Source organism: Hydra viridissima, unplaced genomic scaffold (assembly GCF_058129835.1).
Source record: "Hydra viridissima isolate aposymbiotic clone 2 unplaced genomic scaffold, HvirCarnegie_v1 scaffold_1, whole genome shotgun sequence".
Lineage (NCBI taxonomy): Eukaryota > Metazoa > Cnidaria > Hydrozoa > Anthoathecata > Hydridae > Hydra > Hydra viridissima.
The window spans coordinates 10276939-10290467 of record NW_028324300.1 but is presented as its reverse complement, the minus strand read 5'-3'; the positions used below and the strand labels follow the sequence as shown (position 1 = coordinate 10290467).

At 28.1% G+C, this 13529-nt stretch overlaps 2 protein-coding genes and 1 pseudogene across 3 annotated transcripts; 1 reads left to right on the top strand and 2 right to left on the bottom strand.

Annotated features, from left to right (window-relative positions):
- On the top strand, positions 1–2705 carry LOC149893290 (uncharacterized; annotated as a pseudogene).
- Positions 2706–5903: 3198 nt separating this feature from the next.
- LOC149893289 (uncharacterized) lies at positions 5904–9526 on the bottom strand. 2 transcript variants are annotated; one of them, XM_090069599.1, is made up of 5 exons: positions 9298–9526; positions 8392–8684; positions 7928–8046; positions 7271–7506; positions 5904–6250 (listed from the first exon to the last, which is right to left on the bottom strand). In XM_090069599.1, the coding sequence occupies exons 3-5, from the start codon at positions 7977–7979 to the stop codon at positions 6212–6214; spliced, it is 327 nt and encodes a 108-aa protein (XP_089925725.1). In that variant the 5' UTR covers positions 7980–8046; positions 8392–8684; positions 9298–9526; the 3' UTR covers positions 5904–6211. The 2 variants fall into 2 exon arrangements, with proteins under 2 accessions (XP_089925725.1, XP_089925732.1); XM_090069606.1 differs by having other exon boundaries at positions 7928–8043.
- Positions 9527–10034: 508 nt separating this feature from the next.
- LOC149893288 (uncharacterized) lies at positions 10035–12295 on the bottom strand. The gene has a single exon (XM_090067139.1). The coding sequence runs from the start codon at positions 12207–12209 to the stop codon at positions 10362–10364; it is 1848 nt and encodes a 615-aa protein (XP_089923265.1). The 5' UTR covers positions 12210–12295; the 3' UTR covers positions 10035–10361.
- Positions 12296–13529: the final 1234 nt, after the last annotated feature.

The window sequence follows — 13529 nt, the reverse complement described above, 5'->3', positions numbered from 1 at the left end:
AAAATGGTTAACGAAGAAGAAGTAAATAAAACATGTAAGAAAATAAGAAATCACGTTTTGCAATCTTAGAGAGCTGATTTTAGTCTTACCAATAAACACAATTGCACACCAAATTTCATGTTATTTTTTAGGGCCCCATTAAAATACTTAAAAGAGGATGTTTTATATGAAGTAAATCATTTCGTAGACTTTCAAGACATATAACAAAAAAACACAAAACTAACAAAGAAGTGAAAATCGCTTTACAAAAACCAAAAATAAAACGTAACCGACTGTTTCATTGTTTTAAAAGAAAAGGAATTCATAAATTTAATTTGGAACAAATTAATTTACAAATTCCTCGTTTTAAAAGGGAGCGGAGTCAGCGAAAGTGTGAAAATCTCGTAATGTGCACTTTGTGTCATGGTTTTTTTCAAAATCATACTACTCCCGTCATATGAAGGCATGTGGAAAAGATTCTTCGACTTCAGTAACTGATAAATCACAAGAAGGACTCAATGAAAGTTTTAAAACTGAAATCTTACAAGTGATTAGAGATGATCCAATCGGCATAATTGTAAAAAGTGATCAAACAATTTTGATGATTGGGTCGCTACTTTACGAAAAGGAAAGAAGAAAACTTAGTAAGAAAATTGAAGTTCAAAATTCTGTTAGAAAAGACATGAGGCAACTTTATTTGAGGCCATATTTATTGCTTTTTCAAAAACAATCAAGTTAGGCAAGTTTATTGCAATGCTGCCGACATGTTTCTTCGCCATAATTTATTTTCTTTAAAACTTGCAATTGAGGTAAATATAGATACCTACTCCGTAAAGCAAAAGTAAGGGTTAAAAGCCGCATTATGTTACTTAATTTTTGGCAGTGCAAAAAAATGTATCGAGAGTATTAAAAGTGACGGTAATAATTTAATTATTGTAAAGGAGCATGTGGAAAACGACATTTATTATTTAATTATTGTAAGTGGGTGTTGTTAAATGTAGCATTTGTATCCTAATTGTTGTTATTATTGTTAATGGTTAATTTTTTGGTGCGCGCTCTCCACAGACTTCTCTTTTTATTATATATTCTGTTGGTGCAGCAGCTTAGACCACTCTTGTATTTTGTACTAGTTTAAATACCTAGTCTCTCCGAAGAATCAGTCTACAATACTCGAGATTTTACAGGGAGTGTTTTTAGCTTAAGACAATCATGACTCAGCTAAATCAATTTCTGAGTTTGTAATTCTTTTAGAACTTCGCAAAGAAGAAATATTTGGGGATGCCACTTATGATTTAAATGAATGAAGAAATGTAAACTTAAAAAAACCATGTAAGCGAATCAGATATAAGAATGATTCCTGATCATATAATCTGTCATGAAAAAATGCGAAAATGATATAACATAATATGCTTAAATTGTTTTAAGGGATCTTCATGCCTACGTTGAGATGCGTGATGTTGCATGTACAAGGCTTGTGCTATTTAATGGCAGACGTGGCGGTGAGCTTGCTCATCTCTTATTACGTGATTGGAATGAAGCTGCAAATGGTGCATGGCTAGATGTTCAACGTTCTAAAGAACTAACAGAAACAAACTTGAAAGTTACTTACCAAAGTTGCAAATGTTCAAATCATCTTGTGCCTGTTCTTATCCCCAAAGATACTGTCGAAGCTGAGGAAATTTTGGGTGATCCAGTTATTAGAAGGGAAGTAGGAATTCTTGAATCTAATACTTATAATTTTCCAAGTAGTCACAGTTCAGAAAAACGTTTTTCGGACTGGCATAGTTTAACCAATCTTTGTGATAAATTGCCAGCAATAAACAAGTCCAGATTAACTGGTACAACAAATAGGCATCGATTAATCACCGTTATGGCTGCAATAAATCTCATTGATGTAGAGAAAAGCTTAGAGTTTAAACATTTTGGCCACAGTAAGAATAAAAATAAAAATATCTATCAAGCACTAGCCGCTAACCAACAAATACTGTCTACAGGAAAACACTTATTGGCTATTGATACAGGTATATATTACTTTCTTTACCACATGTTGAGGTTCTGAAGTTAAAAATTGAAAAGTTAAAAGATATTTAAAACTAGAAAAAAAGTGTTTACTAGTACATCAACAGAATGATCAACTGCATTTTATCAGCAAAATTGAAAATGACTAAATGTGGTTGTCACTCTTCAAAATACTTCAATAAAAATAAGTCTTCAAATAGTTGATTGGAATTAGAGCTAAATTCTTTTCACAAATTTACTTAAACAGACAATAAAATGCCGTGAAATTTAAACTTATCCAAGGTTTTTATGACAAAGCTTTTCATGCAAGTTGTTTTAATACCTTTTGTAAAACGCCGTTCGATAAAAAGTATTTATTTCTCATGGAGGTTCGTAGAGATTGATTAGGGTAAGAAGCAGAACTTATGTTTTTCTATAGTACTTTCGCTTTCCATTTTTTTAAATAAAATTTAATGAAAATTTTTCTAAATTGGTTGCTATAACATTTGTTTACATTGCAGCACGTAGCGGAAAAATGGATCTTAAACGCAAGAAATCCAGTTTTTTTTAAATAGGTATGAATTTATATTCATTTTAAAAGCTTGAAATTTTATCTTTAATAAAAAAACTGCATCTATGTTTATATTTAACTTTAAATAGTAGATGCTAATGGAGAAAGAAATGAAATTGAGAATGACCCTTGTGATCATTTACATGGCAAGTTTTGATTTTCGTTAATGAAAAATATTTATATCAGAAGTATTTAATTTTAATAATTACGTTTCTTAAACTTCTTATGATTTGATTGTATAAAATATGATGGTTATGTTTAAAAGCCTTTGCATCTAAAAAAAACCGTTAAAAAGGCAACATATCTTAAATGAATTTGACAACTCAAGTGGCTAGTTCCTCCGCTCAAAAATTAGAAGGTAAATTTGCATATTTTTCATGTACTAATGTAACCTTTATTTCATTTGACTTTAAATCTTATAAATTATCGTGTATCATATCTGAAAACTGCTTTAAATTAAAACGTAATAAAACTTATTAAAATTTTACTAAAATCGCTAAAACGTTTTTGAAGAATGTTGTTGGTTATAAGATTTTTTTGTAAAATATTAAAGAGAAAAGAAACATGTTCCTTTTGTAACTTCACAAACCTCTCCCCTCCCCCGCTTCCTTTTACCTTGATTTCAAATGTTCGTGTAAGCTTTTAAAACATTTAGTATTTACTGGATTGGAAAGAAAGTGAGAAAAAAATGGATTCTATCCATATTGCAGCTGGCTGGCTGCGCTTCGAAAAATTTAGAAATAATGGCTTTGTACATTCATGTACATCCCACCACACTAACACATGACCTTCTTTAGGTAAGGATCTGCTTTTGGGATCTCTTTCAGCATCAATCCACCTTCGTAAGTGGTTTATGTAAAGCACTCACTTCTCATCGCAGTGAATAAGTGATCTAACCAGTCAAAGTGTTGCTTTTTGGATAGCAAGAATGTGCAGATCTCCGGTGGGGGAACCCTAATCCCTAACTTTAGACCCTTTCCCAAACAATCAAGGCTGTACAGCACTAATGTGTAAGAAGATAATAGTGTGGAGGCTATACACCACTACTGAGTCTTCGATCCTCTCTCACCAGTTTGCTCAACGCTTCAGAATCAACTTCATTCGACGAACAGACCCTGAACGATCTTCGAGTTGCAAGTCATTAGACGAAAAGCGTTGAAACCAAATTCAGTTGTTCAAAACCTTTTAACGAAGACATTTTATCTAATAACAAAATGTAAAAATTTTGTTATCATAGATTTTAAAATAGATTTTCATTTATTTTATTATTTAATAAGAAAACTTCAGAGTAACAGAATAAAATTTATTTAGTAAAAATAACAGAATAAAATTTATTTTGTTCACATATTGAGCCAAATACGTAATAGTAACAAACAAAATTACAGTTTTATAAATAGCCGTTAAGGTCACAATGAAGAAGAGGAATAAGTACATAATTACTATTATCACAAGGCGTCATGATAGCTTTGTAGAGCAATATATATTATTCCAGTTTAATTTCTTTGCAATTAGACATGGTAGCTAAGTGGTATAAATATAAGGCTGAACGTGCTACAACTCTTTCAACTATGCAATGATTTTATCTTTTTTACGATTTTTAATTAGCTCGAAATTCCCTTTTATATTAAGTCATTAATATAGAGAGGAAAGGGGGGGGGGGGGGGGCAGGGACAATTAAATGATACGGAAGTTAAGGATCTGCGTATCGTTTCAGTTCCATATTGTTATTATTCCGAGAGGATAGCGGGAAAAAAAATGTCATCGGATAAATTTCTAAACAAAATTGGTAAAAAAATATTATTCCGTATTAAAATTAGTTTAATTCTTGGTGTAAACCGCAGCTCTCGTTAATCCGATGACATTTTGTTTCCGCTATCATATCCCAATGATAACGCAGTCGTTTACATAAAGCGAAACAGCGTTATGTTATTATGCGCGTGCTCGAGAAATAGAAATCGAAAGGGATGTAAACATGAAAAAAGTTTATGGTTTTTCAATAGTGGCAATCATAACGTTTTTGCAAATAATTTTACAAATAGAACTTTTCTTTAAAAAAATGTAAATTGGGATAGTTTCTATAATAAGCAAAGTATATAAATGTCTTAAAAAAAACCTTGAAATTTAATTGCGAGCGAATGTTAAGAACTGAAAAAGTAGCTGTCGATAGAGGAAAAACTGAGAATTTTAAAGTCAAAATAAAATAAAATCTGATCGTAGAATTTCCAGATTTTTTTTTAATACTTAAATTCAGTCTATATACAGCATAACAAAGCAAGTTTTACTAAGCATTCAATTTTTTTACTTTACGTTGATGGCTTACAAGTGATGACAATATTGCACTGCTTTTGGCTGGTTCTAAACTATGTACAAGTGCCACAACTCAAGCATCTTGCGTTGTTTATAAATTCGTATTGTCTAAATAGTTGCTGAAACCTGTTCTGGAAATGAAAATCTGGTTGAAAATACTCCTTTCACGTTTTAAAAAGAAGAGAACGGAAAGTTTGAGATAAATCTAGCACCTTAGGGTTATGTAAAAGATCTATCAACACATACTCTCACACATCTTGATCCACTAGAAATGTCTAAAATAACCTAAGCAAAAAGTAAAATCTTCAGAAAAAAAATTAGTTTAGCAATAATTATGTATATATGTATATATGTAGTAGCCTTACTGATTTCAAAAAATACATATATGAAGTTTTTATATATCTAGGGATATGAGTTTCTTTGTGCACTTTATGGTAGGAGATTCAGGTGAGTTAATATACAATGTCACTAAAAGTTAATTTATTTTTTTAAAATTATAACTCATACACATATCTAGGTTTCTTTACCAACTCTGCGCATTGTTATTTCGATTTATCTTAAATATTTCAATATGTTTGTAGAAGAAGCCCATGAAATTGGATATTTTAATGGTGTCAAAAGGAGTGTTAAAGAATAATAGCAGCATCTGTTCTGAAAAATATCATGAATTTATATAAAAGCAAAAACGACTGTCAGACCTTCAAGGTTCTATTTTTAATCTTAATGAACGAATGCAGTTGGTGAATGTTGATATAGAAATGGACAATTAAATAATCCTGATAATGTGGGAAATATTAAGTCAATTTACTTCCCTCAACTTGATTTTCAAAAGAAAAGGAAAAAGGAAATGGTAAGCATTTTTCAAATTGTGGAATTGATAACATAATGTTAAATTTTGTTTTTTATAGAATTATTGTTCTGCTATAAAGTGGTACTGGGCTATAAAAACTAAAACTGTTAATCTCCATGTAGTTAAAAAGATATCCTTGTTCAAAGTTGAAAAACTCAGAAAACAAGAAAACAAAATAAAATCTCTTTGAAACATTCAAGACACATGTGAGTTATCATTACAAAAACACTTTCTTATGACTGACATTTTTTTACAATAAAACATATAAACATACGTTTTTGCAACCAATGTTTCCTCATGGAAACTACCACTTAACTAATCTTAATTTAAAAGCGATTATAATACTTCTTTAGACAAAACAATTTAATGCTCTGGAGCTTAAATCTACACTGAAGAAAGGTGAGGACCATGCACACAACAGATTGAAGCTATATTGCAAAAACTGAAAGTTCAGTGACAAGCATACCATGGAAAAAGCTTATTGGAAATCATGTGCATAAAATGCTTCAGGTTCCATTTCTTTTATAAATGATTTTATTCCAAATCTAAAACATTATTAACAACAATAATAAAAAAACTCTATGCTAAAGTTATGTAATTTATGTAAAAAGTTATGTAAAAAAAACTCTATGCTAAAGTTATGTATTTCTATTCAAAAGCTTGTTTATAATGAAGGATACTCTGGGAAAAGTCTGCACAAGAAAGTATTTGAAATCATTACAAAACATAAACTATACTTTCATAAATTTTCTGCATGCTATAGCATATTCTACTCAAAAAATATAATGACAATAGAAATATTAAATGAACTTAATAATTTTTATTTAATTTCTTTCTTTTTCTTTCTGTTTATAATGAGCTTTTTAAAGCGCTTCGGAAATTTATTGTGTTTATAGTTATTGAGGTTGAAGAGTATACTGAAACTACAACAATGACTAGGTAGATAGTTCTGGGATTAAAAGTATAACATGATTCATGCTGCTATAATTTTTTCTTTAGAAAAAATATTGCTGAACTGATGCATTTTTATTGGACTAATGGGCCTTAGGCTTTTGTGCCTCCTAAGTTAAAAATATTGGAAGATCACGCTATTCCATTTTTGAAAAAAATGGGGCGCTGGCTTTGGATTTTATGGCAAAAAAGATAGAGAATCAAATTATCTTGAGTTCAACAATTTAAAGTGTATTTATCAATCTATCTCTTACCCACCAAGGCGGTTAAAAAGCATCTTAAAATTTTACCATCTGAAAACAAATCCTAAAAGTAGGGTTTTAATGCCTGAATCACGAAAAGGAAAGAGTAAAAACGAAAATTGTAACAGTTAATAACACTACTTTTGGTTGGATTTAATCAATAATAATCCGTTAACTAACAATCATTAAAAATTTAAAACACTTTTAAAAAGTTATGTTTAAAGTACATATATGTATAAACATAATTTTTAAATAATCTATAAATTTTATACATTTATGTGTAAAAGTATAACCCTCTTTTTTTAGAAACTCATGTTTGTATAAAAATGAATAAAAGGTATTATACAAAATGCATCAAGGTAATATAATTACCATATGTTTAAACATTTTCTTGTCTTTTAACTTTTCTTCTAAAGTTATTAAATTTTCTACTGTGTCTAGTGGCAATGACACTCCACCAGGCAAATCACTAATTGGCATATCTGTGTTGACCTTCTGAATCATACTTAAAATCAAATTTGTTGTGTTTTGCAACTCACCAAGATGTACTTCAATACTTGCCAATCGAGCAAACAACGCCTGGATATCTTTAGGTGATGCAATGACATCTGGAAATAATTAAATTAATAAATATTCTTAAAAAACTATACAAAAGACCATAGATAACATTTGAAGACATCAATGGAAAAACCGGTCAATGTCAGGTTTTTCTTATTTTGAGAAAATCTATTTTTGAAGTTTTAAATGCTACTTAGAGCATTATTAAATTAGTGTTGAAAAGCCACTTTGAAAAAGATTGGAATTCTTTTTCTCCTTGTTTTTATTATCACTTGATAAATTACAAATTTATGAATTAAAATATACTAGTTTGAAAAACGGTAACAACTCAAAAGTTAAAAAAATGTGACACCCCTGTTTTTTCTACAGAGGTCTTCATTTAGAATTTATGAAAATAATTAAAACCTTTCGCAAAAAGGCAAAAAATTCAAGACTGAAGGACAACATTTAATTAAATAAATATATATATACTTGCTGATGGATTCACAATTTTCTTATCAATTATTGAATTGATGGTGTGCATTCAATTTCTGCAACTGATGGAAAACAATTCTCATTTTCATTTGCTGAACGAGATACAGGCTGCACTGCTAAACAAAAATGACATAGTAAAATGATGTTACTATGTAACCTTCCCCCCAATGTTTGTAATTTATTTTTATTTTAATAATGTTAATTTAATAGTTAATAAAATAGATAAAAGTAGCATCTATAAAAATACTATATTATATCAATTTAAATAAAAACATATTTAATAAATAATATAGAAATTTAGCAATGAACTATTAGGAATTGTGAACAATTACAATTTTGAACAGTTTTGAAAATACATAAATTTTCTAAATTTGTTTTAAAAAAAAGTGATGATCTTTCTTGCAACCAAAATAAGTTTGCCTACAAATTCAAATAAAATGAAAAAATTAATTTAAACTTACTATTTAAAAAATGCTGTGATTTTGACTCGGAGCTAACATTAAACTTCTGCAATTAGTTTGGAGGTATAGGTAAATCCCAAGATTTATTATTAATTTTTTTATTATCAGTAGGTATTGTAGGAAAATCAATCCTAAAATCATCTGAAGAATAATCTTCACCAAGGTATGCACTTTTTTTTGTCTTTTTAATCTTTTTTTAGGGTGGTCAATTTCACTGTTTTCTTTTTCTGACTCCAGAGCAGAAGTTTCACCCTCTGCTCAAACTAAGTTTAATCTCGCATTGTTGTAAGAATCTAAAAGTTAATTCATTAATAATTAAATTGTAACTAAAGATAAATTTAAATTTCATCCAAAAAATAATGTTATAATAAGATGTTCATAGGTAATGAAATTTATATAGTTTTTTTGTCAACTCAATAGTTTCATAAACAAATTTATTTATTTAAAATTAGTGACTTTATTTGACTAGTGGTAGTCAAAACAAGTATATTATATATATATATATATATATATATATATATATATATATATATTGCTAAAAGAAAAACATTAAAGCATTTCTTTTAATATATTCACAAGTGCACAAGTACTAAAGACTGTCAGTACAGAGGTGCCTGATGCAATACATCTTCGTTGATAATTTGTAACAGAAAATAGCAAACTTTGTTTTTTTATTGTTCAAAACTTGAAATATTTTTACAGATAGTTGTAAATATATAAAACTATTGACCACTGAAATAAACTAAAATGTATGTATTTCATATATTTATATCAGGGCGTTAGCCAGGAATATATTTTATACAGCATTTTTGCAATAATGAGAAATTTTGTTGTTATTGTACTGTAAATATTGTCAATTTTTTTATTGTCCTATCATTCTAATATTTTAATTTTAATAAAGCTTACCATATCTATGAAGTAATTTTATATTAGGAACTATATCCCAAGTCTTTTCTGGTTTCTCACGTTCCTCCACTGCTTTTTCAAGTTTTCTTTCACGTAGTTTAGGCCAGAAGCAGCTGTCATTTTTATAGAGCCAATTAGTTGGCACAACTGCCACTGTATTTTCATCCAAAAAATGTACTATAGCAAACATGTTTGTTGAAAATCAAATCTTTAGAAAGAAAAGATTCATCACAAAAAAATATAATTATATTCTATTAATTCGACAATTATAAATCAATTTGCATTTTTCTTTAAATGCAAATAAATTGAATATTATTATACTATTACAGTACCATGTAATCATCTGCAATATAATACATTTAAAATTTAATACATCAAAAATGTAACATACTAAAAATAACAATTTAAAAATATAATACACTGAAAATATAATGAAGTTAAATATATTAATTAGGAATAATATTAAAAAAATCTTTACACAAAACAAGATAACTAAGTTAACTAAGAAGAACTAAGAAGTTATATTTAAAAACTGTGAAATGTGCATTATTACATATGTTATTATTTTAGCAAACATGCAAACTATCTTAATTATTATATTATAAGATTACTATAAATATAAAAATTTATAACGAAATAATCAAAATTATTTAAATTTAAGCTCCATAAACTTCAATAAGGTAAAATCACAACGAATTTTTACTATTTATAATGATGTTTATAATAATGTAATAACAACTATTTATAATAATGTTTAAAAATAGTTATAAAAACCAAAATAAAGAAGGATAAAAATTTTTTTTGAAGCTGTTTTTCAGTGTAGCATTGGAAATATATAAAATTCTGTTCCACTTTCTTGTGTAGGCAATTGCAAACACTTGCTATCAATATTTTCAATTTTTACTGCAATTAAGTCAGCTGTTTCATTTCTTACTTTACAAATCCCTAATTTTGATGATGACAATGGATAAATAAATGCATCAGCTATATTGGTGAAACTAGAGCATACTAAAATAATATCATTACTTTTTTTTAATATATTCTTCACTAACACTATATTTCCATCATTTAAAAAAAATGCAGTTGTTTCCTTTGCTTATGGTTATGGTCCATTTCTTCAAGCAAACCATTTTGTATTCTTTTGCACCAATATAAGTTGTCAATGATGGTCCACTGTTGTGCTCAGTTTTTAGTTTAACCTCTTCACATGGTAAATTATTAGTTACACAATATGATTTTTCTCTTAGTCTACGAGCAATTTGTTGCAATGGAAACTGTGGTTTTCTAAGTAACTTTTTGATTTTTCCTAGCATATTCTCATAAGGAAAACTGCTAAAGTTATCTAGAGGTCCAAGTCTTTTCACATCATCTGCTAAATGAATTATTGAATGAACATTATACACTAAAAACTCTCGTCCATATAGGTTTTCTCCTTCTATTACAAATGATACTAGTAAATCCTTAGCATAACTAGCGTGTTCATATGCTTGTTGAGGATTTATTAGTATTGTTATAGCTACTGTTAAAAGCAGAAAATGGTTTAGTAAATTTTGAGGTAAAATATCTTGTAAAACCACAGGCCCAATATACAGAAGAAACAATCTAAATTCAGTTGCTTTCCAACGCAGCAATTCATCAACAGAACGTGGGCGTCTTGAAAATTCCTTTGGCACAAACGAAGACAAAGAAATCAATTTTTTTGAAAGCTTCAAAACAGTTCTTGGTGGAAGTCTGACATTATAGGGACCTATAGGTCCTTTCCAGTAAAGTAATAACCGTCGCATTACACCTAAACAAACAAGGTGCATGTAGTCTAAACCAAATTGAGTGACACATCCAACTTTTAAAGGTTTTAGCAGACAGGATTCAGTATGATGATCTTTATGAATCATGTCATCAAATGAAAGATCAGTCCGTAACACAGCATTGGTTTCTGGAAATATTACTTTGTTTGTATATTCTCCACTTTGAACACACTTTTCACAGGCATAATAACCAGAGTGATACTTTATACCTTTAACATATGCTCGAGCAGGAGCATCACAAACAAAAGAATGAACTTTAACAGCATATGTATTGCAATTAATTTCAATTCCATCTTTTTGCAATTTTATCATTTCTTCAACAAAATCTTTCAAAAACTCTGATACATTACCAGGCTTTTCTTTCCCATAATAAAGGCCAATTACAAAGGGTTCTTTTACAGAGACATTTGTAATCATCCCAAGTATTGACCAAAAAGTACTAGATGAACTTTTGAATAATGGCAACCCATCTATATTAAATTGCAGTTCAAAACAAAACAAATTATTATTCAAAAAACTATTTTTACAAATTTGCCGCAAACCATTCTCAATGCCTATATGACAGTATTCCCCACCACATACTAATGTCTTAATATTATATTTAAGTGGAGTTTTGAGTAAAGTGCGAGAGTCAACTGGTATTGAAGGAAAAAAAGGTTTCAAAATACTTAGCAAAGCAGAAACTGCAACTTGAGAAACTTGGTATTGCACTGCCCAGTAGGAAAGCGAGTCTTTGATAGATATCTCGTCATTATCAGCAATTGAAGAACTAGTGTCTGAGTCATAGTTATTAATGTTAATAAAATGATCGTATTTGTCTTTGTGATTTTTTGTGGAGAAATCTAAGTTTTCATTATCAAAACTATCAACTAGGAAATTACTATTAATCGGAAATGTATTATTTTCTACCAAACTCTGATCACACATATTATTTATAAAAACATTTGATGAATTGCTAGATATGGCACAATTAATATTTTCAGAGCTTTTCACATTTGCTTCTTCATATTTATAAACATTGTTACAATCATGTAAATCACTTTGTGTTATCTTTTTGATTTTTCGATGAATTGTTGAATACGAAGAATATTTTTTATATTTTTTCATTTTTTTTCTATTTTTAAGAACCCTAGCACCATATATAATTTTTTATTATATAACTAAAAATAAAAGCATTGCTTAAATGTTGTGTATTTTAAATTAGACATTAAATACCACTATAAATAAAATTAACTAATTATTTTATAATTTACAATTTATCAGTTAATTTTAATACATTTATTTAAGGCATTTTAAAATCTAAAATGAAAATAATACAAATAGTAAAATGCCTTAATGGAAAATCTAATTAACAAAAAATACACACCATAATGTTAATCAGAAAACATTTAATAAAAAATTGTGGCTAAGTAATAAAGTTATAACTATAATAAATTAACAAAAATCAATTGATACACCAATATTATTATTAACTTTTAATATAATTGTAAATAATCTTTTTCAAATAGCTACTTAAAATTAGAGTTGTTAACAAGGTCAAATATAGCAAGGTTCAGAAAGATCACATGTTCAATTGTGATCATCTGTTCAAAAATAAAGTGATAAATAATGTAATGGAAGAAAAAAAAAAAGGTACTATATAAGTAACTTTTTGATATGGTAAACAAACTGTTACTGTTACAGCAAAAAGCAAAGTTCAAAAAACATGACACAGAATTTTAGCACTAACATCTGTGCTAAAAAAAGTGGAATGTCTATGTACGTATTGGTTATTAATAACATTTAAAGTATTTATAAAGTAAAGTTTTATGTGTGTGTTTGTAAGTGTGTTGAATTTATTTTCAAGGTTGCGTGGTTACATAGTATAATCAACACTTAAACTTTGTAATCACACAATACAGAATCTTCAAAATAATTTCAACAAACAGTACAAAAATCTTAACAAATAAAAATGATTAATAACCATCAACAAATAAATAAACTTATATTTAAAAGTATTTAATAGATCATAAAAATAATTCAATAGTTAAATAAATAATGAACATTAAAGTTTTTTGTTTTAAGACTTATTAACAGGTGATATTTCAAATATCTGCAGTAAATTATGACACAGTAATAATTTATATAAAAAAAACTAACTTTAACCATGCAAGAAACAAAAATAATGAGTATCACTTTGGTTCAAGCCAACAAACATTCAAATGTGTAATAAGTTAATTAGTATATAATTGTTTAATGTTAATAAATGTGTAAAAATTGAAACAATTTTGAAGTTTTTTTTGCAAAGAAAACCTCCGAACCTTTCTTAACTTAGTTAAACGTTACCGTTTTTTAAAATTGCGACGAATTATTAAAAACAAAAATACACCAATATTGGCCGAATATTGGCTCAATCAAGTTGCGGAATTAGTTTTAAAACAAATTTTA